General features: G+C 33.4%; 2 protein-coding genes across 3 annotated transcripts in view; one reads left to right on the forward strand and one right to left on the reverse strand.

Annotated features, from left to right (window-relative positions):
• LOC140447998 (uncharacterized) overlaps positions 1-15,003 on the forward strand; it is a 66,010-nt gene extending 51,007 nt beyond the window's left edge. The window contains exon 4 of the mRNA XM_072541029.1: positions 14,858-15,003. Coding sequence (XP_072397130.1) covers positions 14,858-14,928 — 71 coding nt within the window. The 3' untranslated portion in view covers positions 14,929-15,003. The remainder of the gene's footprint in view (positions 1-14,857) is intronic.
• Positions 10,458-25,909, reverse strand: part of Paip1 (Poly(A) binding protein interacting protein 1) — a 35,224-nt gene continuing 19,772 nt past the window's right edge. For both annotated transcript variants that reach the window (XM_072541034.1, XM_072541035.1), the window contains exons 4-5: positions 21,583-21,717; positions 10,458-10,756 (exon numbers count right to left, since the gene is read on the reverse strand). In XM_072541034.1, the coding sequence (XP_072397135.1) occupies positions 10,654-10,756; positions 21,583-21,717 (238 nt within the window). In that variant the 3' untranslated portion in view covers positions 10,458-10,653. The remainder of the gene's footprint in view (positions 10,757-21,582; positions 21,718-25,909) is intronic.

Below are 25,909 nucleotides of genomic sequence, written 5' to 3' on the forward strand. Positions count from 1 at the left end.
AAGCAGTTTTCACAAATAAGTGATTTGAAAAGACATTCGAGGGTGCACACGGGAGAAAAACCTCACAAGTGTGAAATTTGTTTTAAGCAGTTTTCAGACATAAGTAGTTTGAAAACTCATTTGAGAACACACACAGGAGAAAAACCTTACAAGTGTGAAATTTGTTTTAAACAGGTTTCAAAACTAAGTCATTTGAAAACTCATTCAAGATTGCACACGGGAGAAAAGCCTCACAAGTGTGAAATTTGTTTTAAACAGTTTTCAAATCTAAGTAATTTGAAAAGGCATTCAAGAATGCACACGGGAGAAAAACCTCACAAGTGTGAAATTTGTTTTAAGCAGTTTTCAGACATAAGTAGTTTGAAAACTCATTTGAGAATACACACACAAGTGTGAAATTTGTTTTAAACAGTTTTCAAAACTAAGTCATTTGAAAACTCATTCGAGAATACACACGGGAGAAAAACCTCACAAGTGTGAAATTTCTTTTAAACAGTTTTCAAAACTAAGTCATTTGAAAACTCATTCGAGAATACACACGGGAGAAAAACCTCACAAGTGTGAAATTTCTTTTAAACAGTTTTCAAAACTAAGTCATTTGAAAACTCATTCGAGAATACACACGGGAGAAAAACCTCACAAGTGTGAAATTTGTTTTAAGAAGTTTTCAGACATAAGTAGTTTGAAAACTCATTTGAGAATACACACACAAGTGTGAAATTTGTTTTAAACAGTTTTCAAAACTAAGTCATGTGAAAACTCATTCGAGAATACACACGGGAGAAAAACCTCACAAGTGTGAAATTTGTTTTAAACAGTTTTCAAAACTAAGTTATTTGAAAACTCATTCGAGAATACACACGGGAGAAAAACCTCACAAGTGTGAAATTTGTTTTAAGCAGTTTTCACAAAAAAGTGATTTGAAAAGACATTCGAGGGTGCACACGGGAGAAAAACCTCACAAGTGTGAAATTTGTTTTAAGCAGTTTTCAGACATAAGTAGTTTGAAAACTCGTTTGAGAACACACACGGGAGAAAAACCTTACAAGTGTAAAGGCGGTTTTCAGAAAAAAATAATTTGAAATCACATTTGATAATGCACTCTGGAGGAAAACTTTGCAAATGTGAAATTTATTTTAAGTATTTTTCTCGCAAAGATTTAAAAAGACACTTAGCAACTCCTCCTGGAGGAAAACGTCACAAGTGTGAAGTTTGTTTTAAGCAGTTTTCAAAACTATGTAATTTTTAAACTCATTCGATGGTACACACGGGCAAAAATCTCAAGGGGGAATTTTGTCTTAAGCGGTTTTTACAAACAAGTAATACAAACAAGTAATTTGAGAATGCGCACGGGATAAAAAGATCACAAATGTTGAATTTGTTTTAGAGCGGTTTCACAAATGAGTAATTTGAAAAGACATTTTCACAAATGGCAACGCATTCTGTAGAAAAAGTTACAATTTCGGAAACCTTATGGTTAAACTAAAATAAATAAATAACTTGAAATAATCAACTATTTGATTTGAACTATCTTGTGTTTAAATAATCGAAGACGTTAAGGGTTCATTAGATTTTCTTAAATAATAATATTAAAAATTTATATTATTTTATAAACAAAAAAATTTGTGAATGTTAGTTAAATAAGTCTTCTACTGACAATACGTTACATACATAGGAGTATATAAATAAATGTGTTTATGACAAAGCAAACAAACAATTATTAGTTGAGTGGTACAGAGGAGTTAGTCAATCAATTATAACAAATAGATAGAATAAAATAGAATAGAAATATGTATGTGTACTTTAAATTTATATTAGATATTAAAATTACATAAACCAGCTTCACTCTGATGTTAAGACCATAGGCGCAAAATTTCGGGCCAATGCTTTTTTAAGGGCATTCATTTTTTTTTTTCGAATCCTGAGAAAACTAACAAATATTTTTGAAAAATTTAAACGCAGAATAAGAGATTACATTATTACCGAGGGCCGAAAGTCCCTTAGAATAAACAAAAAGTTTTTTTGAATGATATATTTGAAATTAAAAATAATACTAAATTTTCTATTCTTTTTCACCCCTGTAACTTATTAAAATAAACATTATAGAAGTTTTCAGGGACTTTTGGCCCTCAGTAATAATGTAAGGTGAAGTGGGGTAAATGTGATCTACTTTTTGATTAGTTCAACTTTCATTTATTATAACACTGTAAAGAAACGTTTCAAAAATTTATCAAAAAAATCATATACATTTTGAACGGTTTTGTATTCATTGTGTAGAGAAAAATTAAATAATCTTTAGTGTTGTTAATGTTGCATGATGTTTTTTAAAATCATATTAATATATCACATTTACCCCAGGGACCGAGGCAAATGTGAAGAAAGTTTACATTTTTGTAGTAAATATTATATTTGATAGTCTGGGGTTATTAAATAAAAATGTAATTCAAGCTCTCTACTTGTGTTTTTTTAGAATTTATTTTGTTGAAAAAATACAAAAGAATTTAAAATTTTCGAAAACAATGTCAGAACAAAGGAAATAAAAATATAACAAAATTAAACAAACCTCCAAGTTTTCTTTCAGTTAATGTTGAATGTTAAAGCCTTTAAAGGTAACTGGAAATTCGTACATTCCACGTCTGTCGACGATAGGATCTGGTAGTACTTTTATAATATCCTGTTGTAGTACAGTATCAATGTCAGGATTTATTGGCCATACAAATTTGTTTCCTTGAGGTCGTGTAAATTTAACTATCCACTCATCATTCATATTTTCTGATACAATTCCCACATAATGCTTGTTTATCTTTTTTGGGCAATATTTTACCAATACCCAACATCCGACATATACATTCACACTTTTTGTTGAATTCAAATTCTCTTTGTCTTCCTCGTCATCATTTGCAGCTATTTCTACCTCTGGCTCTGATTTCAAAAGTGTATCCAGAAATTCGTCGGTGTTATCAGAATCCATGAATATTGGGGACATTGACTCATCCTCTTCGCTGCTGCTAAATGATAATGACTCTCGTTTATTTCTTTTTTTGTTCTTTGCCTTAGTTATTTTATGAATTTTAGTACCGTTTCCTTTTTGTTGAGATTTCTGTTTTAAAACATCAATAGCTTGTTGTGATGTCAATACTTCAGATCCAGGGCATAACCGTTTCTTATTTTTGGTTGGTGCGTTTGGAAGTTGTTTTACTGTTGATAACAATAAATCTTCAAATGTTACATTCTTATTTTCAGTTAAACTTGTACATGGAATTGATTCAAGTTCGTAGACTTTGCCAAAGATATTTTTTACTTTATCGGATGTGGTAGTTTCGATTTGAGCATCAGGCGTAGGTTCTTTGTTTTGATAAAATACTTCTTGAGTTACTTTAGTTGGTACCAATACTTCATTACCATTTTCGTGTATAGATAATCTGGAATGTTTTATCATCTTCCACTTATTAAGCAAGCAGGGTGGAAATGATGTTTCAGAGATGACATGCAGATTAAAAGGAATGATTCCGCATTTTTTAAAGCCGTTGATAATTACTTCGGAGTTCACCTGTTTCCAAGTTGTACACAAAAATTTGGAAAATATTTGTTTTGGTAATTTTTGGCCTACATGCTGCCACTGCCAGGCAGTAAGTTTTTCATCCCATTTAACTTTAAAGGATTTAAAAACAGCCAGGTCTAAAGGCTGGAATGGGGTGGCAGTTTTAGAATTATAATATGCTCTCGCATAGCGGCGTCTAACGTCTCGATATTCATATAAGTGGAATGTCCATCATAAATAATTAATATTGGTCTTTCAGATGGAAGTGATGGAATTATAGTGTTTATAAAGTAATTTTTACAAACGGCCTCTTCCATCCAACATTTTTTTGTCGCTGATCCCAAAAGTGCAAACCTTTATAAATTATTAATGGTGGAGCTTTTTGGCCAGCTGCAATACACATAAGAGCAATTGTGGTATTTTCTTTACCAGGAGAACTTATTTTCTCGATGAAGGTGTATGTAAGTGTGAAATTATTTTTAAACAGTTCAAAACTAAGTAATTTGAAAATTCATTCGATGATACACGGGGGAAAACCTCACAAGTGCAAAATTTGTCTTAAGCTGTTTTCACAAACAAGTAATTTGAAAGCTCATTCGATGATGCACACGGGGAAAAACCCTTGAAAAGTGCGAAATGTGTCTTAAGCGGTTTTTACAAACAAGTAATTTGCGAGTGCACACGGGATAAAAAGATCACAAGTGTTGAATTTGTTTTGAGCGGTTTCACAAATGGTCCTTTGAAAGGTCCTTTATCAGTAATTCATAACTCTTCTCTTTGCGCATATAACTCATCCACAACTTTTTTTCTATTCGTTCCTGTATCGGTTCGTCTTGCTTACTTTTCATTTTCTTTCCAAACAATATATTAAAGTGTATGCAGTCTCCTTTTGATTATATATTTTTTAAGAAAACGCCGTTTGGAAAATTCCTCAAAATTCGACGAATAGCCAAGTAGTTTTTTGGCTTTTCGTAGTTTGTAGATTAAATCTTTCCCTTTACAAATTTTTATATTTTAGATTTTATTATAGGATTTTCCCAAAATGAAAGTACGTTGGAGATAATGAAAACATTACCCGGATATTTATGTAATAACGAAACGAACTTATGAGTCGGCCTGCTGAAGGAAAGTGCGAAATTTGTTTAAAATCTTTTTCTCGAAAAGACCAATACATCATACATTTACAAACGCACACTGATCAAAAACCGTACAAGTATGAAATTTGTTTTAGGACGTTTTCGCAAATACCCAATTTGAAAAGATATTTGAAGGTGCACTCTGGAGAACAACCTGATAAGTGTGAAATTTGTTTTAAGCAGTTTTCACAAATAAGTAATTCGAAAAGACATTCGAGGATGGACACGGGAGAAAAACCTCACAAGTGTGAAATTAGTTTTAAGCGTTTTCAGACATGAGTAGTTTCAAAATTCATTTGAGAACACACACGGGAGAAAAACCTTACAAGTGTAAAATTTGTTTTAAACAGTTTTCAAAACTAAGTAATTTGAAAAGACATTCAAATCCCACAGAGGATAGGTTGTAGAGGCATATTCCACAGTTTTTCAGGGGCTTTTCAAGCCCCTGAAACTAAACAGTTTCAAAACTAAAAAAAGTCGGTGAAGTTCAAAAACAGAAAGAGTTTATTAACAAACTAATGGTACCTGTTGTACCCCAATATCGATATATTCCTGTCGGAGGTACAAGAAAACCCAAAGACAAAAACAACGCATACTATTTTGTAAAATAAGGTAAGGAGATTCGAGTTTGCAAATACTTTGGACATAACTGGTTCGCATAAGAACTATGCAAGAAAAACGGAATGGAGTTTCAGACGTTCTCCTTGAACCGGACAAACGTGGAAGACACGGAAACCAGAAATTGCTAAATCCAGAAATTCAGGAAGATACTAGACAGCACATAACATCCATCCCAAGAATTGAAAGCCATTATACTCGCGCCAATACATCCCGAACATTTATTGATGGTAGCCGCTCATTGGCAGATATTCATAGAGACTATATTGAAATCTGTAAACAAAGAAATATACCTTTTGCAAGTTACGCAATTTTCCATAAAGTTTTTGTCAAAGAATTTAATATTTGTTTCTTTACACCCAAGAAAGACCTTTGCGAAACATGTGTGGCCTATGAAAATGCAAGCAATAAAGAAAATGTTGACTTAAAAAAAATTACGACCGACATCTTAACGAGAAAACCTTATCCAGAGAAGAAAAGAAACGCGACAAAGAAAATATTTGTGGAATTGTAGCAGTATACGATCTCCAAGCAGTGATGCAGGTACCGAGATGTTTCAGTTTTTTATTATAATTATTAAATTAAATTTAACGAAAGCAAGTCAGTACATATAACGTTCACTAATCGAAAAGGTACATGCCCAACCGTCTCATTAAATAACCAAATACTACAACAGAAAGATGATGTAAAATACTTAGGTATGCACCTAGACCGCAGATTAACGTGGAAGAAACACATATTCAGGAAAAGAAAAAAGTTGGATCTGAAACTCAGTAAAATGTACTGGCTAATACAAAAAAAGATCACAACTGAATTTGTACAATAAAATCCTAGTATATAAATCAGTGATAAAGCCAATATGGAGCTATGGGATCCAACTGTGGGATCTGCGTCAAGATCCAACATCGACATAATGGAGAGATTCCAATCGAAGACCTTCCGCATTATCACAATTGCAGCGTGGTACATACCCAATGAATTCATCAATGGCGATCTTCAGATGAAAACTGTCATAGTATATCCCGTGGGAACTTTGTTGCTAAAATGTAAAACCCATTTTTTTTTTGTTTCTAATATCTTTGTACGACAAAATCACTTGGTCGTCCAAAAATCGTAGTGGGAGGGGAGCGGTGGGGAGCCTTACAAAAAAAAATGCAATTTTTTTTCATCGTTTTTTGAATGTACAATATCCGAAAATTCATTCGTTAAATTTGCATACCTATCAGGACATTAGAAATATTTTTTTTTTATTTTTAAAAATACGTCATACCATTATTGTATACGGAGCGCCTTCATACAAAATCACTTGCCCTGAAAACCCATATTTTTAAAATCGTTTGCCTCGCTCTACCTCGAAAAATATTGGGTTTAGCAAAAAATTGCTTTTTATAAACGTTATAGACCAAAAATCAGAGAACATGCTGGTTTTTTTATAATTTTCGTTGGATAATTAGTTTAAGAAAAAATTAAATAAATCGAACGGCATGTCACGACGGACAGTGCTGAACGCAGAGATGCGAGGAAGGGCGAGATTCCTATGCCGTAGTCAACCGCAAATCGACTCTACTGATGGCGATGTTGTTATGGTCGTTTTTTCATTGTGATGCTGATTTTAAGGAGGATGAATACTCTTCTAGCGTAAATAGTGACTTCTCGTTTTGTTGTCAGATTATTAACAGTTTTAAAATATTGTATTTGTTAAGTGATAGTAGTATTTATATTATCATAATAGGTATTGTTGTATATCTTTAAGGTTGTATACTTATTATTATTAAATTATTAATATTATCCAGATTTAGCCATACGGCTCGCACTCCCTCAAAGGGGAAAATTCACTCATCTCAGATACTTACGATATCAAAAGGATTGAGCTCTGGTGGGACTCTTTCCGTGTTATCGAGCTCTAGGTGACTTGGTATGTAGGAGTATCCCATATCCCCAAGAATGTTCTTACAGATTATTGTTATTATTATAAAGCTTACTAAGGACGTAGTAAAGTGGTTAAATTTCAAAAGCTTGGGATATACATATCTAAAATGGCAAATTCTAATAGAATATCTACCATTTCCAAGTATGCATTCCAGTATTTGCCTGTGGCAGTTTGAGCTGCAATGAATTCTGGAAACTGTCAAAAGCTCACGAGTTAAAGTTGAGATTTTATCGGAGAGTTGCATAACGTCTTCTTTTCTCCTGAAAGTATCGCTGATTTAAAAAAATGCTGATGTAAAAAGATGAATTAAGTTAATATAATGTACAGAAGGACTGCCACACTCTAAAAGCCACTTCTTATAAAGATTTATTAATAATCTTGACAGAGCTTCGTACGTCAACTTATGGGCTCGTATAGCTTTATTGTATTTTTTGCCAGATAAAATACCATTAATTGTGGACTGAGCATAGAGACCACTGTCCAACCATATACCAGCAAGTCCAGAATCTGTCATGAGCTGACCAATTATTTTGAGGAAGTTCATAACCATGTGAAATCCACCTAGACGAATGACTACGTTTTTTGTGTCTTCTGGCTGGGACCATTGGAGCTCTTTAGCTTTATAATAGATCGCTTGATCAAACGTCAGTACGGTGTATCTGTTATTTAGCTTCTTATCAATTTCATTGCACTTTATGATAAACAGTCCAAACGGTATCATATTCTGACGAGACATGGGGTAGCACAGGTAAGTAGCCATAGGTCCTGACATGTGGTTTATCCTCTACAGTCCGTTTATGAAATCCTGACCACTGTGGGATAACGGTTTCATCCCTAAAAGAGTCCCTCATTTTGCAAATGCACCATGCCATGTTACGATATCTTATTATTAAGATTCTGACCCTTTTCTATGACGCTCAGTTTATTTTCCTCAGATTGTACTTTTCTTTTTGATTTGTCAAAATAAATTTTGTGAAGGGAATGAAAATCATTCGGTATTACCAGCTTGTGATTATACGGCAAAAATTTAAATTGTCCAGGTATATTTTCATTAAATGGTCCTCTCTGGAAGGCAGCAATTTGGGTTCCGTGAAAAGTAGGTGTTTTGTCCAAAGTCTCTTCCAAAATGTCAATGTTGTCGGCAGCAAATTGAACGAATCGATTGGGTACCAATTGTCTCGGTATGGTCACATGATTATTCTCCAAGTAAAGTTGAATTTATTCTTGGGCGATGCTGTTACGCACTCTAAGAGTACCGATGAAATATCAAATTGAATGGCCGCAAGCGGGTATTGCTTCAATGAGTTTTTTCGACCTTGTCTCCTGGTGAACTAAAAGTCCTAGCCCAATATGCTTTGGAGATTTTATTTTTCCATTCGAACAGGCAAAAATAATGTCTTGGAAAATGCTTACAGTTTCAATTTTCTTTTCATTGTCGCTTTCATTGCGGACAATAAGAGTTTGGCACATTTTGACTAGAATGTGTTGCTCCGATGCCCCGAAACTAAAAGTATCAGATTCGTCGTTGTTATTTTTTCTTGCATATTATTAGTCTTATATGGCATAGTTTTTGATTCGGTGAGTGCTTTTGACAACAGATGCACTTCTGTAAATTGAAGGGCCGTTCAAGGGCCGTTTTTGAAAAATATCGTCTCTACGAAAATTAAATGGCAGTTCAGTATTTTTTGACTTGTACGAGGCAATGTTCTTTGAGCTCGTATAAGATTTATAACAGTTTTTGTGCAATTTTAAAAAATCTTGATTTTTTAGATCATCAAACTTTGAGAATATATGCCGCATGTATTTATTCTCATGACAATTTTTCATACGTTCGCTCGTGCATTCAATAAACGTTTTTTTATCTTTCTTGAGAGTTAACCAGCCTTCCTCCTTCCAAACAAATAAGACACACATTTTGAATAAAATATTCGGCATCAGATTTATGGAAAGAAACATGCCTTAATCTGATTTTTGACTCAAGTTCGCTGTCAGAGCTGCTGCTGTTCGTTAAATCCATTTCTAGATGGATACAAAAAAAAATACTAACTGTAATAGTAAGTAAGTACTAAATATTGTTAACTTACCAATAAGTTTAATTAATCACTGTTAATAATATAATTAACACATAAGAACTTTATTATGTCTCACGTATAATAATCTAAGTGGATTTCGCGCTAAAAACAAAGCTTATGAAAAAGAATGCACATATGCAAAACAATACACTTGTTGCGCTAGAATATATACAACCATATAACACAACAGCGTCTCGAGGTAAAAACGACCGTAACAACATCACCATCAGTAGAGTCGATTTGCGGTTGACTATGGCATAGGAATCTCGCCCTCCCTCGCATCTCTGCGTTCGCCACTGTCCGTCGTGACATGACATTCGATTTATTTAATTTTTTTTTAAACTAATTATCTAATCAACATTTAAAAAAAAACCCACAAGTTCTCTGATGTTTGGTCTATAACGTTTATAGGAAGCCATTTTTTGGTAAACCCAATATTTTTCGAGGTAGAGCGAGGTAAACGATTTTAAAAATATGGGTTTTCAGGGCAAGTGATTTTGTATGAAGGCGCTCCGTATACAACAATGGTTTAACGTATTTTTATAAATAAAAAAAGAATATTTCTAATGTCCTGATAAGTATGCAAATTTGAGGAATGAATTTTCGGATACTGTTCATCCGAAAAATGATGAATAAAAAATTGCATTTTTTTTTTAAGGCTCCCCACCACTCCCCTCCCACTACGATTTTTGGACGACCAAGTGATTTTGAATTACAAAAATATTAGAAACCAAAAAAAATGGGTTTTACATTTTAGCAACAAAGTGCCCACGAAAATCTATTCTAGAAGCCTTTTGCCAGTCTATTTACTCTACTATCAAAGAAGAAATTGCCAGTTACTAACAAAAATATGACAGACGACTGCAAAACCACTCCAACAGGCTAGCGAAGAACCTTATGAGGCCCCAGGCAAACAGAAGGCTAAAGCGTCTTACTCCAAGCGATTTACCAACAAGATTTTAAACTTTTAAATTAAATTTTTTTTTAATTATTATAAACATATTAGTCACAAATAATTTTGATACTAAAATTATGATTTAATAGGTTATTGTCACTGGACAGTCTCCCGCAAGTCTCTTGTAATCTAATTAAACAATTTACTTATTGTAATCCTTATTACAGATTGTAAATGAATGGGATGTTCAAAAAAAAAAGAATAATAACGTTTAACAAAGATCCTTACAAATTCATTTTATTGGAATTTTTTTTATGTATATTTTAATCTATACATATATGCCTTAAATTACGATTATCAGTAAAAAAACTCACAGCGTACACGAAATTGACAATTTCTACAATAAAATTACAAACCATCGTCCAAATTAATTTATACACAGCTAATTTAAGTTAAACAAACTATTTTTGTCCGCTAAATTTAACAAACTCTTTAAAAGCCTCTTGAATTTCTTCGTCCATCTCGGGTTCAGGGTCGCACAGCTCATCTGGATCAGAATCATCTCTGAAAAAATAGTGTTCGTTATTTTTTATTTAATGATTTGTCCACATTTATAATCTACTCATAAATATAAAAATAAAAAGTAAACGTAACTTGTGACCTTGCTAACAATCTGGAAACGAACAACCTTCCGAATAGTATCTAGCACATTCTATTAGAGCTATATTCTGCAGATAAGGACAGATATAGAGTCTTACTAAATCTATTAAAGACACTTTCAAGGACTTTGTTGATTTCCAAAATGCATTCAACTAACCCAACTATAATTCTTGGTTTATTTTTTATTTTTTTTTGTCTCCGTTTTATATCTTGCTGGAAATCTTATGTCACAAAACGTTCGCAGGAGATCTCCTAGACTTTGTAGCTCCAAAATTAAAAAAAAAATAGAAATTGTGAATTTTCCGATTTTTCAGGGAAAATAAAAATTATTTAGTTGTTACATGTTTCGTTGAGTTACCCTAGTTTGGGTAAACAAAAAATGAACATTCTACATTTTTTAGAACCGGAGATATTGCAAATTATTCAGCGCGCTCCAATTTGAAGTTCCAATCTCAAAGTCTGGTGGGCTCAAAACTCCACTCAACTCAAGACTCCACTAATGAAAGTTGGCTATAACCATTGCAAATTTGTCTGTATCTTCTGCTTTTCTTAAAATCGATTGACAATCCGCGAAAATTTCAACTCTTAATATTTGTAAACCAAAGACATATGATTTAAAAAAATTAATAACTTGGCTTATATTGACTGTTCCTTACTTTTTGTTAATGTATGGTTTTAACCATTAATAATAATGGGTGATTTAAATGCAAAGGTACGAAAAGGCCGAATCGACAATATAATAGGTGAATATGGTTTAGGAATAAGGAATGCTAGAGGCGACAGATTGGCTCAATGTTGTCAAGAAGAAAACCTGGCGATTATGAACACATGGTTTCGATTACCACCCCGTAGACTGTATACTTGGAGGTCACCACAGGATAATAAACAAAATTGCATTAGAAATCAGATCGACTTTATTCTAACCAATCTAAGATTTAGCGTTAGAACCATTGTAAGCGTTAAGACTTTTCCTGGAGCAGGTCAAACCATAACCTCCTTGTCTCAAAAATGAAATTGAGAGTAAAAAAGATAATAAAATCCAAAAGTTCTAAGGTAAATACTCAGTTACTCAAAATAAATGAAATCCGTGCTGAGGCTTCAACTCGTATCAATCAAGAAATGAAGAAATTAACATCAGAAATGAAAAACACGTAGAATGTGAACATTATGTGAAACAAAATCAAAGATTCTGTTATAAAAACACAGAAAGAAACTCTACAAAAGAAAACAGAAAGCAGAAAACCTTGGATGACTCAAGAAATACTGGAAAACATGGAACAAAGAAGAAAATATGGAAACAAAAACCCAAATAAGTACAGAGAAAAACATAAATTAATAAGGAACAAAATAAAAGAGGCTAAGGAAAAGTGGATGATGGAAACATGCATCGAAGTGGAAGAATGGCAGAAAAAGCATGATCATTATAATTTACATAAAAAAGTGAAAGAATTATCTGGAAAATCACGAACAAATACACCTAACCGATTAATTGACAAAAACAATAAACCTATTAATGACCCAATTGGAATAAAACAAGTATGGACTAAATATTTATTGAAGATCTTTTCATGGACACAAGAACGGAACCAACACAAATTGATAACTAGGAAGCTCCAATAAAATTAAAATCTGAAGTCCAATATGCTATAAACAACTCAAAATCTGGCAGAGCCATAACTTAAGTGCAATAACTATACTCTTTAACAACATATAAAAATCTGGTGAGATACCTACAGAATGGCTGCTATCGACCTTTGTTCCGCTACCAAATACTAAGAACCCCAAATACTGTAATGACTATAGATTAATCTGCTTAATGTCACACTTATTAAAAACATTTTTAAAGATTAGATAAAATGCGTAGCGGATATGAGTAATAGACTGTTTAGACACAACTCTTGCCCAAAATGTCGAGACCAACAAAAAGATCTTTTCGTTGCGTTTATAGACTATGAGAAAGCTTTCGACAAAGTTAAACATAACATTCTCATGGAATGTTTAAAGAGAAATGGACTCGACAAAAATGACATTAACATAGTGAGAAACCTTTATTAGAACCAACAGGCTGTGGTAACATTAGATGGAAATAGCACGTATGCGTAACAGATAAGTAGAGGAGTGAGATAGGGCTGTGTACTTTCACCATTACTGTTTAATATATATTCCGAAGAGTTATTTACGCAAGCACTTGAAAATTGTACAGAAGGGATCAAGATAAATGGTGAAAATATAAATAACATGCGTTATGCTGACGATACAGTCATTATCGCTGTAAGTGAGACAGACCTGCAGACGTTACTAAACACAATTTGTGATACTGGGGAACAGTTTGGTTTAACAATTAACATAAAGAAAACAAAAACCATGGTTATTGAGCAAGTGGACAAAATGAAATAGTTAGGAGTCTGGATTACGAAAGATCTGAATCCGAAATCAGAAATTCGCTCAAGAATAGAGCAATCAAGAGCAGCCTTTTTGAAGATGAGGAAATTTCTGAGTAACCAAAGACTCAGTCTGCAAATCCGATATCGGATGGTAAAATGTTATATCTACTCTATTCTTCTTTATAGTGTCGAAGCCTGGAGTGTTAATTTTGACTTAATGAGAAAACTGGAAGCTTTTGAGATGTGGCTTTTTAGGAGAATTTTGAAGATACCATGGACAGATCATATTACGAACGAAATGGTATTGCACAGAATGGGAAGAGACAGAGAACTTTTGACCATCATTAAAAGGCGAAAGACAGCATTTGGGGCACATACTTAGAAATGATAAGTACGAGTTGTTGCAGCTGATTATAAAATTGAAGTCCTGGTAGTAGAAAAGTAGACACTTAAGCCCACTTTTTGTCCCCAGATCTAGGGAAAAACTGTTCCTGTCTTATGGAGAATAAGGCAAATTTCCCCAGCCCCGTATCTCAAATTTCCCCAGCTCCGTATCTCAAATTTCCCCAGAAATATAATTGCAATATTCATATCGCCAAACTATTCGCTTTTGCATTATCCTCTGCGGTTAGTATATACACGGTGTATCAACACATTGCTTCGTATATCCCATTCATGGCAAATGACCGTTACATCTTTATAAATACTTTTTTTTATACCTATTGACGCCTACCTAATTCAAATGACCGTTTGGGACGTAGTAGTCTGGACGCCTAGTCATGAACGTATGGGGCGCGGGTTCGAGTCCTACACATGGTAAAATTTTTTATTTAATAAATAATACTTTGATTAAAATCTTATACGCACCGAGGTTGTAGTCGGAATCTGGGGAAATTTGAGATACGGGGCTGGGGAAATTTGAGATACGGGGCTGGGGAAATTTGCCCTATTCTCCATAAGACCGGAACAGTTTTTCCCTAGATCTGGGGACAAAAAGTGGGCTTAAGTGTCTACTTTTCTACTCCTGGTAGACAACAAATATCCTGGCTGAAAAACATTCGCAACTGGACCGTGTTAAACACACAGACGCTTTTAAGAAAAACAGAAGATACAGACGAATTTGCAATGGTTATAGCCAACCTCCATTAGTAGAGATGGCACTAGAAGAAGAAGAAGATGGTTTTAACCAATTTTTCCACCCACCTAATTAGAAAAATGTTCCATAAAAAATTAAAATGTCATTCCATTTGTTTTTAGCAAACAAAATAACTTTAACTTTAACAGTTTATTTAAAGACATTTTATGGAAAAATAATTTTTATTTAAATATTTTTATAATAATTTTTATTTTAAATAAAAGGTTTTTTTTCACTTTTCTTTGTACTTTTATTATTCAAGAATCCATTGCTTTTTGTTAAATAACAGTAGAAGTATACACTATCTGTTATAAACTTTTAACAATAACTTGTCAACTAACAAACCAATCTAATTGAAATTTTCCACCCTTATATAGGCACATAATAGCCTTATTATCAAGGTGTTGTATGTTATTTAAGGTCATTATTGCAAAAATTATTAATTGTGTCCCCCCTATGACTTAATTTACTTATATCTTTTTCTAGACCGGGGTAAAAGTAAATTGGATAGCCCCAATCCAACGACACTGTCAGCAATGATAATAGAAATTCTATAAACTATTAATTTGATATTTTTAGTTATTGTAAGCAATAAACTTGTTAAATGTTATCTGTTGTACCACTTAAAATAACAAACTGTTGAATATAATGTTGTTTTACTGTTTTTGTACCCATTTTCGTCATTATTTTTAATTACAAATCTTTTTGATTGATTATTAAGATGTTAAGATGTATTAAGATTATACTGGGGTCAAACGGTAAGAATAAAACTCGAAGGATCCCCTTATTGGAGGAAATAAGTACTCGGAAGAGTGTATGACAGAGATGTGTTCTCCCACCAATGCTAAACAAGTTATACTCTGAATATATTTTCCGTCAAGCATTGGAAGATGAGCTGGAATAGCGATAAATACAATTCTTGTCAACAAAATCACACACACATTCATCAAAATGAATAAAAAAAAACTGTTGACACCATTGTATCTTTATATGACTTAAGGAATCAAATGTTTAGGTGTTATGTATTTCCCATACTTCTATACGGTGTGGAAATCTGGACACTAAATAATGAACTCTTTAAAAGGATAGAGGCCTTTGAAATGTGGATCTACAGACGCGTTCTAATAGTGTCCTGGACCGGTAGAGTCAGAATTCAGCTATGAAAGAGACACAAGATATGAATTTTACTAGAGGTTACTATGTGCAGCAGTTTCGAAAGTGCAAATAACCATTTTGATTAGCCACCTCCACAGGAGACCCTGAATGCAAGAAGATAGTGTTCCGAAATATAACTTTAATTTTAGAGATAATTCCTATACACTGCTAGCCAAAAGTCTCCTCCCCCTCGTATCTTTTAAACGATTATAATAGTGAAACTTGGAGGTAGGAAATAATAGTCATAACAAGTGACGTAAGAGTCATAGATTACGTTACAGAGCCACTGTGACCGATAATTTTAAATGGGAGCTTGACAATACCTATTCAACCATACTAATTTTGTTTGGATTTAAGCTTATTCTGATGTGAATAAATTAAATAAATACTAAAATTGTAGTTTCGCATTTAATTAATAAAGACTTAAGAACCAGTTTGTCTAATAAGTGTTCAACATGTGCCCCATCTACTTCCTGTAAACTTTTGCTGTACTCGTTCAAATGTGTCGGGGTAAATTGCCTATATTTTTCAACAATCCATTGTTTCAAAATAGCACTACTCTCGGGTGCTGTAGCGTAAACCTTAGATTTCAAGTAGCCCCACAGAAAAAAATCTAACGTGTGAGGTCCGGTGACCGAGCTGCCATTCTATCGAACCTCGTCGTCCAATCCATCTACCACGATATTCTTCATCTAGATAAGGTCTTACTGCAGCATAATAGTGTGCAGGAGCATCATCTTGTTGAAACGTTATTTCCAAAATGCCGAATTCATCTGGAGTATCTTCAGAATTTCAAGAATTAATGGCTCAATTGCGTTTTGCAACATCTCCAGGTACACTTCACCGGTTAAGTTAGCATTGAGAAAAATTGGCCCAACTATGTGGTTTCCCAAAATACGTGCCTAAACATTTACTTTTTCTGGAAATTAAGTATGTTTTTCACAAAAAATGTGTGTCATTCCAAAACCTCACACGGTGTGTTTTAACATTTCCATTGAGGGAAAAAGTACTTTCGTCACTAAAACAAATTGTTGGTTAAATTCATTGGACTTATTTTCACAGAATTCTAGTCTTCGGTCATGGTCATGATCTGAAAGTTGTTGCACAATTTGTATGGATGAAATTTGTTTTTAGCCAACACTCGGTGTACTGTCCTTTGACTGATTCCACAGATAGACACAACTTGGGCTGTAGAAGAAGTAGGGTTCACTACGATTTCTGAAATGTCAATTTTTTGTCATCACCAATTGTTGGTCGACCAGATCGTCATCTTGAACACTACCTGTTTCTTCAAATTTCCGAAGAAGCTCCTTCTGAAGAAAACGACGTTCTGCTGCATGGAAATTGTTTCTACATTCCGCAATTATTAAGACAGCTGCTACTTTGTCGGCTACAGTACATACCATTCTGCCTATGTAAATATTTAAAATATTCGTCTCATTAAACAATAATTAAACTAAATATTCAGGTTATAAACACTTCTGCAAAAATTTAGCAAAGTAAAAAGAACTAGAGAATTGAAAAACGTCAACTGTTTTGACAAATAACCAGAGGCGGACGTTAGAATCTTTATTAATTAAACGTGAAACTATAATTTTAGTATTTATTTAATTTATTCATCAAAATCAGCTTAAACCCAAACAAAATTAGTATGATTGAATAGGTATTTTCAATACCATTCAAACGAGATATCACTTGCCATAGACGCCCATTTAAAATTATTGGTCAGTGACTCAGTAACGTCATCTAAGACTATTACGTCACCTGTTATGACTAGTTGAGAAGCCTACGTTCGTTTATTTCCTCCCTCCAAATTTTACTATTATAAGTATAACCGTTCAAAAGATACGAGGAAGGAGGAGACTTCTGGCTAGTACTGTATACATAAACTTGACCAGAAATAATCGGTAACTTGTTTTCCCATTTAAATAATATAGCACTTTGTAGCTGTACTTTTGTCCGATAGTGCATACCCTAAGGATAGTGCATACACCATGAAGGACATAATACAAAAACTTGCTAAAGATAAAAGTAATCAGCTAAATGTAGAGCGTACGTCACTTAACACGTTCGCTGCGTATAGCGTACGTCACTTAACACGTTCGCTGCGTATGGCGCTCAACGGCGGCATTCGGTTTCTCTCTCCAGTGCGGTTGTCGTCAATGAACAACATGTGTTTACTTACATTTCAACCGTTAGTGTGAATTCAGCATCGAAGTGGGATATGTGTATTTTGTCAGCGAGTTACGAAAGTATAACACGAGTTTTTTTTTATTTCGTTCGCGAATTTTTTTTTGGGTACTGAGCTGAGTTTTGTATAGAAGAAAATATGGATAGTAAAGCAAGTCCTTCTGGTATCAAACGCCCTAAAATACGTATTAGAAATGATAAAAACCTTACAATGGAGCCAAATTTGCTACATACTTGCTCGGGTTCAAAAAATATTCCTTCTTCCAAATAAAATGAGCTGTTGGTTGATGTACCAGGGAACGAACCGATAGACTATTTTTTCTTAATACTGAATGAAAATATTTTGGACAATATTTTAGATTATACTAACAATTATGCTGTGTGTTTTGCAATAATGCACATGCAATTACGTTACATTACAAAATTAGAAGAAAGTCCTTATATCAATGTGAGGCTTGTCCAGATACACCTGGTTTATCTATTACAGGTTGCTTTGTAAATGGCAAAGTTTGTAAATGGAGTGTCATTAATCGTTATTCTTTTGTTTCTTAATATTTTCGAGTATTTTTTATTTCATTTTTGTGTTTCGTTAGAACATTATTTTTGTTTTTATATTTATTTTGTTGAATTCTATTATCATTAGTTTTTACTACTACTACTTGTCGGTTTATAACGTTCTCCGCTGTTTTCCGACTTACAATCGCCACTTAGTCCTTTTGTTCCATAGGTCTTCTTCTATGGCCCTCTCTCTCAGTTCTTTATTTATTCCTTCGTTCCAACTTTTTGTCGGTCTACCTCGTTTTCTCTTTCCTTCTGGTTGCTATTTTAATATTTCTTTTGGTATTCGTTGTTCATCCATTCTTTGTATGTATCCGAACCAGATAAGTTGTTTTGTTGTTAGGTCATCTGTGATTGTTCGTTTGATTCCCATTATTTCTGTAATGCGTTCGTTGGTAATCCTTTCTCTTCTAGATCTTCCTGCGGCGCTTCTCCAAAAATCCCTTTCCGTCGCGTTCAGCGTTGAAAGTGTTCTTTCTTTCAGTGGCCATACTTCACAGCTGTATAAAGTGATACTTTTTACTATAGTCTCATATATCCTCTTTTTATTTTTTTTTTTGCTGATGGATTGGTCCCATAAAATGCTGTTTAACATTGTGATGGCTTTTCTCCCTGACGTATTTCTCTCTCTTATGGTTTTGTCTGATGTTGCATCTTGTGAAATAGTGATACCTAGATATTTGTAGCCACAGCAGTGCTTTATCGTGGTGTTATCCTCTAATATGAGATATTTTTGTTCTACTCCAATGCACAGGTATTCGGTTTTCTTTTTATTTCCTTCTAGCCCCCTATATCATACTCTTCAATTAATTTTCGTGCCATATAATTTAAATCGTCATAATCTTGAGCCATTATTACTTGATCGGTTGCAAAGTTGAGCGTATATACCATAGTGTTGGTGAGCGGTATCCCCATTGTCCTGCATTTTTGTTTCCATCTTTTTAAAGCACTTTCGAGGTATATTTTAAATAAAGTGGGTGACAGACATTCTTGGTTTAATCCTTTTGATGTTATAAATCCTGTTGTTATTTGTGTCCCTGCTTTTATTTTTGTTCTTGGTTGGTTGTATAGCACTTTGACGGCTTTGATTAATTCTATATTAATATTCGTGCTTTCCAGTGATTGCCACAGCTTCTTCAGTGGAATGCTGTCGTAGGTCGACGAACAACATATGAATATCTTGATTCCGTGCCATCTTTTTTTTCTATTATCTGGGTTAAGGAGAAAATGTGGTCAATAGTGGATCGACCCGTACGAAATCCTGTTTGTTCTGCTTCATAATCTAAGTATTCTCTCTCGATTCGGTTCTTTAAAACCTTTCCATATAGTCGACTCATAGATCCGGTTACAGCTATTCCTTGGTAATTTTCGCAATTATTTTTAACACCCTTTTTATGTATAGTACTGAGGTATGATATCTTCCCTTCTGTAGGGATTTCGCTTGTGTTTATGCATTCTTGAAATAGTTGTCGAAGACATTCGTACATTTTGTTCGTTCCGCACTTAAAAAATTCCCGGGACCTATATCACCTGGTTCGGGTGCTTTGTTCCTCTTCAGCTCTTTACATACATTACTTACATTTTTAATTACCTCTGTTGTTAATCTTATTGGCGAGCCGACTATTAAAATTCTATATTGGTCTTGATTTCTATGTTCTTGAAATTCGACTCTATTCTCTACCAAAAGTTCTTTAAAATACTCTTCCCAGTCTTCAGGTTTTATGCTCTGTATTACATCTTTATTCTTTTCTTTATCTTTTTATCAGTTTCCAGCTTTCTGTGCTTCTGGTTCCTCCTAGATAAGTATTTATTCGTTGGCAGTTGCTTTCCTAAGACTCGTTCTTCTTCTTAGGGATTTTCCTTCGTACTTCTGCTTGTTTTTCTTTACATTTTATTTTGTCTTGTAATGATTTGGAGCTTAAATATTGTTGGTATAGTTGTCTTTTACATTTTATTTCTTCCTTTATTTCGTTATCCCACCAGTATGGTTTGTTTACCTTGGGTTTTATGTAGTATCCCATTGCTTCAAATGCTGCTTCGTGTAAACAGTTTTTTATATGTTCATATAACTGGTTGATATTCTAGGGGCGGGAATTTGTAGCTTCCCATCCAATCTATTTTTGAATAAGTCTTGGGTACTTTCTTCATCTAGGCTTCTGATGTTGTATCTTCGTTCCTGTATCTTTTCTGTCTTGTTTTTTTGTATCATTATTTTTTAAAGGAATAAGAAACTACTTTACCATTTTGATATTGATTTTTGTTGGAAAAAGTACACTTTATTACATAAAATAACATGTACGTCGGCGCAATTAGCATTGTACGTAAAATTTGGTACTGTAATGCTGCTGCCGCCTATGTGCGACATGTCATTATTGACAGGTTCAACTCTAAGAAGAGTTTCGATAATCATATTTTCAATCTTCCCATAGGTAAATACAGTCCATCTAATTTACAAACCGTTGCACGTCATTATCTACGTCATAGATCGAATTTGACATAGTTGCCAAAGTATAAAAAAATCCTGAATCCATTTTAAATCAAATAGGTCACATAATTATTATTATACTCTTTACAACGAGTATTTAAATTCTTACGTGACATTTTTTAAATAAAACACACTAATTTTGTTCTAAAAAGAACAGATTTTATTAAATAGGTAAAAATATAAAACAAGAGGTATTCACTTTAAAATTTAAAATAATAAAGTACAAAAAGTGTCAACACCGCAACTGTCAAATAAGTGTTACCAATTTATGCCAAAATTGCACCTTTGTTCGATTAAAGTTACAGTGTGATCCGAACAAATGTTCTTCATAAAAACGATTTATAATGCATTTATACAAATTAAATGAAACATATTGTTGTCTATTTCTTTAAGTTAACGTTAATAGAAATCTTTAAATATTAGTTCTACGCGTATATAATAAAATATGTCTAGTGGCTGTAATGCCAGTGTACCGGCAAAGTGATTCTAAAAAAGAACACACCTATCGCCTAAATATTTCGTGTTGGTATCATGTGACGTCACGGGCTATGACGCCGATGACGTGCAACGGTTTGTAAATTAGATGGAATATACGCAGCGAACGTGTTAAATATAACCAAGAAAGAGGAGCATAACACTTCTTGCTAAACAAAAAAATAAGAGAAAACTGAGAGAATAGTACCAATCAAGACATACATATGAAAATCGACGTGTGCAAGTATATCTATGATGATAATAAATTTAAATACGTATATCAAGTGATTTATAGTAAAAATATAATTTTTTGTACCTTTTGATATTTAGCAATATTTTTATTACTTACTCAATGTCATATTCATCTTCGGCATTTATATGTGAAGCTAAAAATTCTCTTTCCTCAGTTGTCAATGTTTCTCCGTCAATGTCATATGTTACTTGATTTTGAATACCATCAAATGCTGCATCATCTGATTCGGATCTAAAATAAAGAAAACTTGCTTATTAAATACAAACAACAATTTACATTATAAATAGTATATTACTCATAAAAGAAATAGAATGTAGCCACACAAAATCTCATCTAACGCATGCCTCGTCGTTTATAAGCTGTTATCACTGCCAGAGGAGCGAATACTCGCTACTGAAGAAATCAAATTATAAATATATTTATATAATATATTTTCATTACTTTCAATAAACTTTAAAGGACAAAAACGTTGTTTTCTTTAAACAATCCACTAGTAAACTGTGTTACAACTTAAAATAATTAAAAAAGAATAATAATTTCTAAAATAAATTCAAATTATTCTAACTATCGTCTATCCTAATATACATTTTTTGTAGTTTTATGTGTATTTTATTTTTTTTTAATTTTAAAATTGTCAGTCTAACTATTGTAAAAGTGTATTCTTCTTCTTCTTCTACGGCACTACAGCCCAAATTAAGCCTTGGCCTCCTTTATTTATGGAGGAGAGCTCACGTTTTTGGCAAAGAAAAATACTGAGGACTACCACGACGAAATGGATGGACCGACCTTCGAAGATTTGTTCGAAAATAACTTAATGCTAAATTTGCCAGAAAAAACTGTTGTGGTAATGGTCAATGCCTCCTATCAACGCAGAAAGTCAGAACAAATTACCAACAGTTCAACACTAAAAAAAGATATTCAAGAATGGCTTCTGTCAAAGGACCTATTTTTTGAAGAAGACTACCTAAAATGCGAGTTACTTGATGTAGTCAAGGCCTTCAAAGCAAAATATGACAAGTACATAATAGAAGATATTGCCAAAAAGTACAATGTGAAAATTCTGAGGCTCCCACCCTATCACTGAGAACTTAATCCCATCGAAATGGTTTGGAGTGAAGTGAAACGGTATGTAGCTGGACGCAATGCGAATTTTAAAGAAGCTGAAATGCGAAATTTAATTACAGCAGCGTACCAGGTCATTACGCCAGAGAAATGGAAAAACTACGTAAACCACGTAATAGCAACAGAAGAAAAAAATGTGGGAAATTGACAATTTGTTGGATGATATCGAACCAATTATTATAAATATAAATAACGGAGATAGTGACGATAATAATAATGATGATGATAGTAAAGCAGAAACTAAATGTGACAGCGATTGACAGAAAAAGGAACTAAATATAATGGTGTAGAATTACGATTACTTACACACGAAATTATAATTGGTTTCAAATGAGTGTAGAGTAATAAATCATGAAGTGTCATAAAATTTGCCTGAATTTCGGTGTCGTCATGGGCGTAGGCAAATGGACGGATGTCAACTTCGTCGTCAAAAATTGATGTACCCCAAAATATCATATTTTGGATATTTTGTGATAACCAATTTTATTTAATTTTTCGATTAACTTATTCTTCAAACTCGTATTCCATTATATGGTCATTAAAGCTAATTACATTTTTATTTATAAAAACAAATTCACTTCCTTACTGAACGAATAAAAGCATTAGAAGAAACTGATAAGGGTATGACGCACCTCCTAATATTACTAAGAACTAAAATAAATCAACATGAAGACTAATAACGCGTAATGAGGTTTTACTTACACTTTCATTATAATCCCTCTTTTATTTTATTATTATCATTCGACATTCGAGTTAGTAATTGTTACTACACCAATTAAACGTACAGTAATATTGTGATATAGAAATAGTGAAAAAGTTATAAAATGGCGACATTTACTCCAAAGAAAAGAGGTGTAAAAAATTCTCCGCTATCTGTTAGTGAAAAAGTTATAATTTTAAATGTATATGATTGCATAAAACACGATCACCCTAGTTTGTCTGTGCAAGAAAGTGTTGAGCGATGTGCCCGAATGACTGGAATTGGACAGTCCACGATTTTTAAATTATTGCGAGAAAGAAAGATATCAGGCCAGTTAAGTCCATGCAAGAGAAAATCAGGAAGACCAATAAAAATCTTAGGTGAAGACACCAAACGTGACATTCGAAGAAAAGTTCATTCGTTTTATTTTAAAAAGGAAATACCCACCCTTGACAAAATACTAATGGAGATAAGCCAAGATAACGATATTCCTTTGATATCCAGAAAACTTTTATGGAAAACTTTAAAAAGTATGAATTTTTCCTGGGAAAAGCACAATCGAAAGGCACTATTACTCGAAAGTGATGAAATCATTTGCTGGAGACGAAAATATTTGAGAACTATAAAACAGTAACGCAGAGAGCACAAGAAAATTTTTTATCTTGATGAGACGTGGATAAACGAAGGTTATATAGTCCAAAAAATGTGGCAAGATAAAAATGTAACAAGTGCTCGCCAAGCTTTCATAGAAGGCCTTTCGACGGGTATTAAAGTGCCTTCGGGAAAAGGGAAGAGGCTTATAATTGCTCACATTGGAAGCGAAGAAGGATTTTTAAAAGAAGGTTTGTTAAGCTTTGAGTCGTGTCGGACGGGAGATTATCATGAGGACATGAATTCGGATGTCTTCGAAGACTACTTCGGGGAAATGTTAAAATTTCTTCCAGCTGATTCGGTCGTGGTTATGGATAATGCAAGCTACCATTCAAGGCGCATAGAGAAGGTACCAACTTCAGCTTGGAGAAAGCAAGAAATTATTAACTGGCTGTCAAATAAAGGTATTCAGTTTGAGACGAATTCAATAAAGAAGGAACTACTAGCCGTAGTAAAACAACATAAATCTCGCTTCATAAAATATGCCGTAGAAGATGTAGCAGAAAAGTATAAAGTAACTGTGCTACGCCTACCGCCATATCATTGCGAATTAAATCCCATAGAACTTATATGGGCACAAGTTAAAGGATATGTTGCAAGGCACAATACCACATTTAAAATGAAAGATGTCAAGGTATTGTTTGATCAAGCCATTATGGAAATCACATCAGAAAACTGGCAAAAAGCAATCCAGCATGTTTTAAAAGAGGAAGATAAAATGTGGGAACTGGACAACTTGGTCGATCAGGTGGTTGACCCTATAATTATAACACCAGGGGATGATGACAGTTCTTCGGATGAAGACTATAGTGATGTAGAATTGTAATAACGTATCCAGTAAAGTTTTTGTAGTTTTTGTGAATAAATTGATTTAAACTCCCCACAAGTGTTTCAATATGTAAAGTTCATTCGTGTGTGTTTGTGAGTATTTCCCGATTTCGGTTCGTATATATTTTATTGTTACATTTTATATTTTTTTAATAACACTGTTCTGCTGTATTACATTTTTATTTCCTTTAATATGATTTTTAAGAATGCATATTCTTTTGTCAATTAACCCACTAGCGCGCCTCTGCCTCAGTGTTTATCTGTCGATAACAATGGACTAATCCCTTAAAACAGGGTGATATCTACCTGCTCTTTATGAAACGACAGAATTTTGCAATGCGGACGGAATTTATTGACGGATTATTGACGGATTACCCTGTAGCGCTTTTGAATACTTCATGAGATTTTATTACTCTACACTCATTAGAAATAGATTATAAATACAATGACTTCTTTTATTTTCAACTTATGTATTAATTTTATTTTCGGATATTTCTACGTTTTGTTACTGCCAACATATACAGTGCGGTTTTTAAAAGTCCTTCTCCCCTTAACTTTTGAACGGAACAATACATAAATAAAATGATTCTTTATATTTTAGTTTTATTTTATTCGATTTTATTTAAATCTATAAACAAATGGTTTGTATCGCTAGCACATACTGTAGAATAGAAAACAAACTGCTTGTGTGACATAAATAAAAGGCATTTCTTAATTTCTATTTTATTTTAATTTAACCCAAGTATGTTGTAGCAAACAGAATATTTAAAAATTGGAGGAAATACCACAGATCTGGGGCTTGAAAACGCAGTCATAAAAGGCTGCAACCAGTATAAATATCTAGGAAGCATCATATCAGCAGATGGCAGAGTTAAGATAGATGTACAAAACCGAATAACCCAAGGGAAAAAATGCATCCGAATACTGAATTCATTACTGTAGTCTAATAAAATAAAGATGCATACCAAACTTCGCGTATACAGAGCAATTGTAGAACCAATTACCACATATGGTGCCGAATGTTGGACGATGACAAAAAATGAACGAGATAAAGTAGACGTTGTGGAAATGGATTATCTTAGAAGGTCATGTCGAGTATCGAGAATGGAAAGAATCAGGAAT

The sequence above is a fragment of the Diabrotica undecimpunctata genome, chromosome 8 (genome assembly GCF_040954645.1).
Source record: "Diabrotica undecimpunctata isolate CICGRU chromosome 8, icDiaUnde3, whole genome shotgun sequence".
NCBI lineage: Eukaryota > Metazoa > Arthropoda > Insecta > Coleoptera > Chrysomelidae > Diabrotica > Diabrotica undecimpunctata.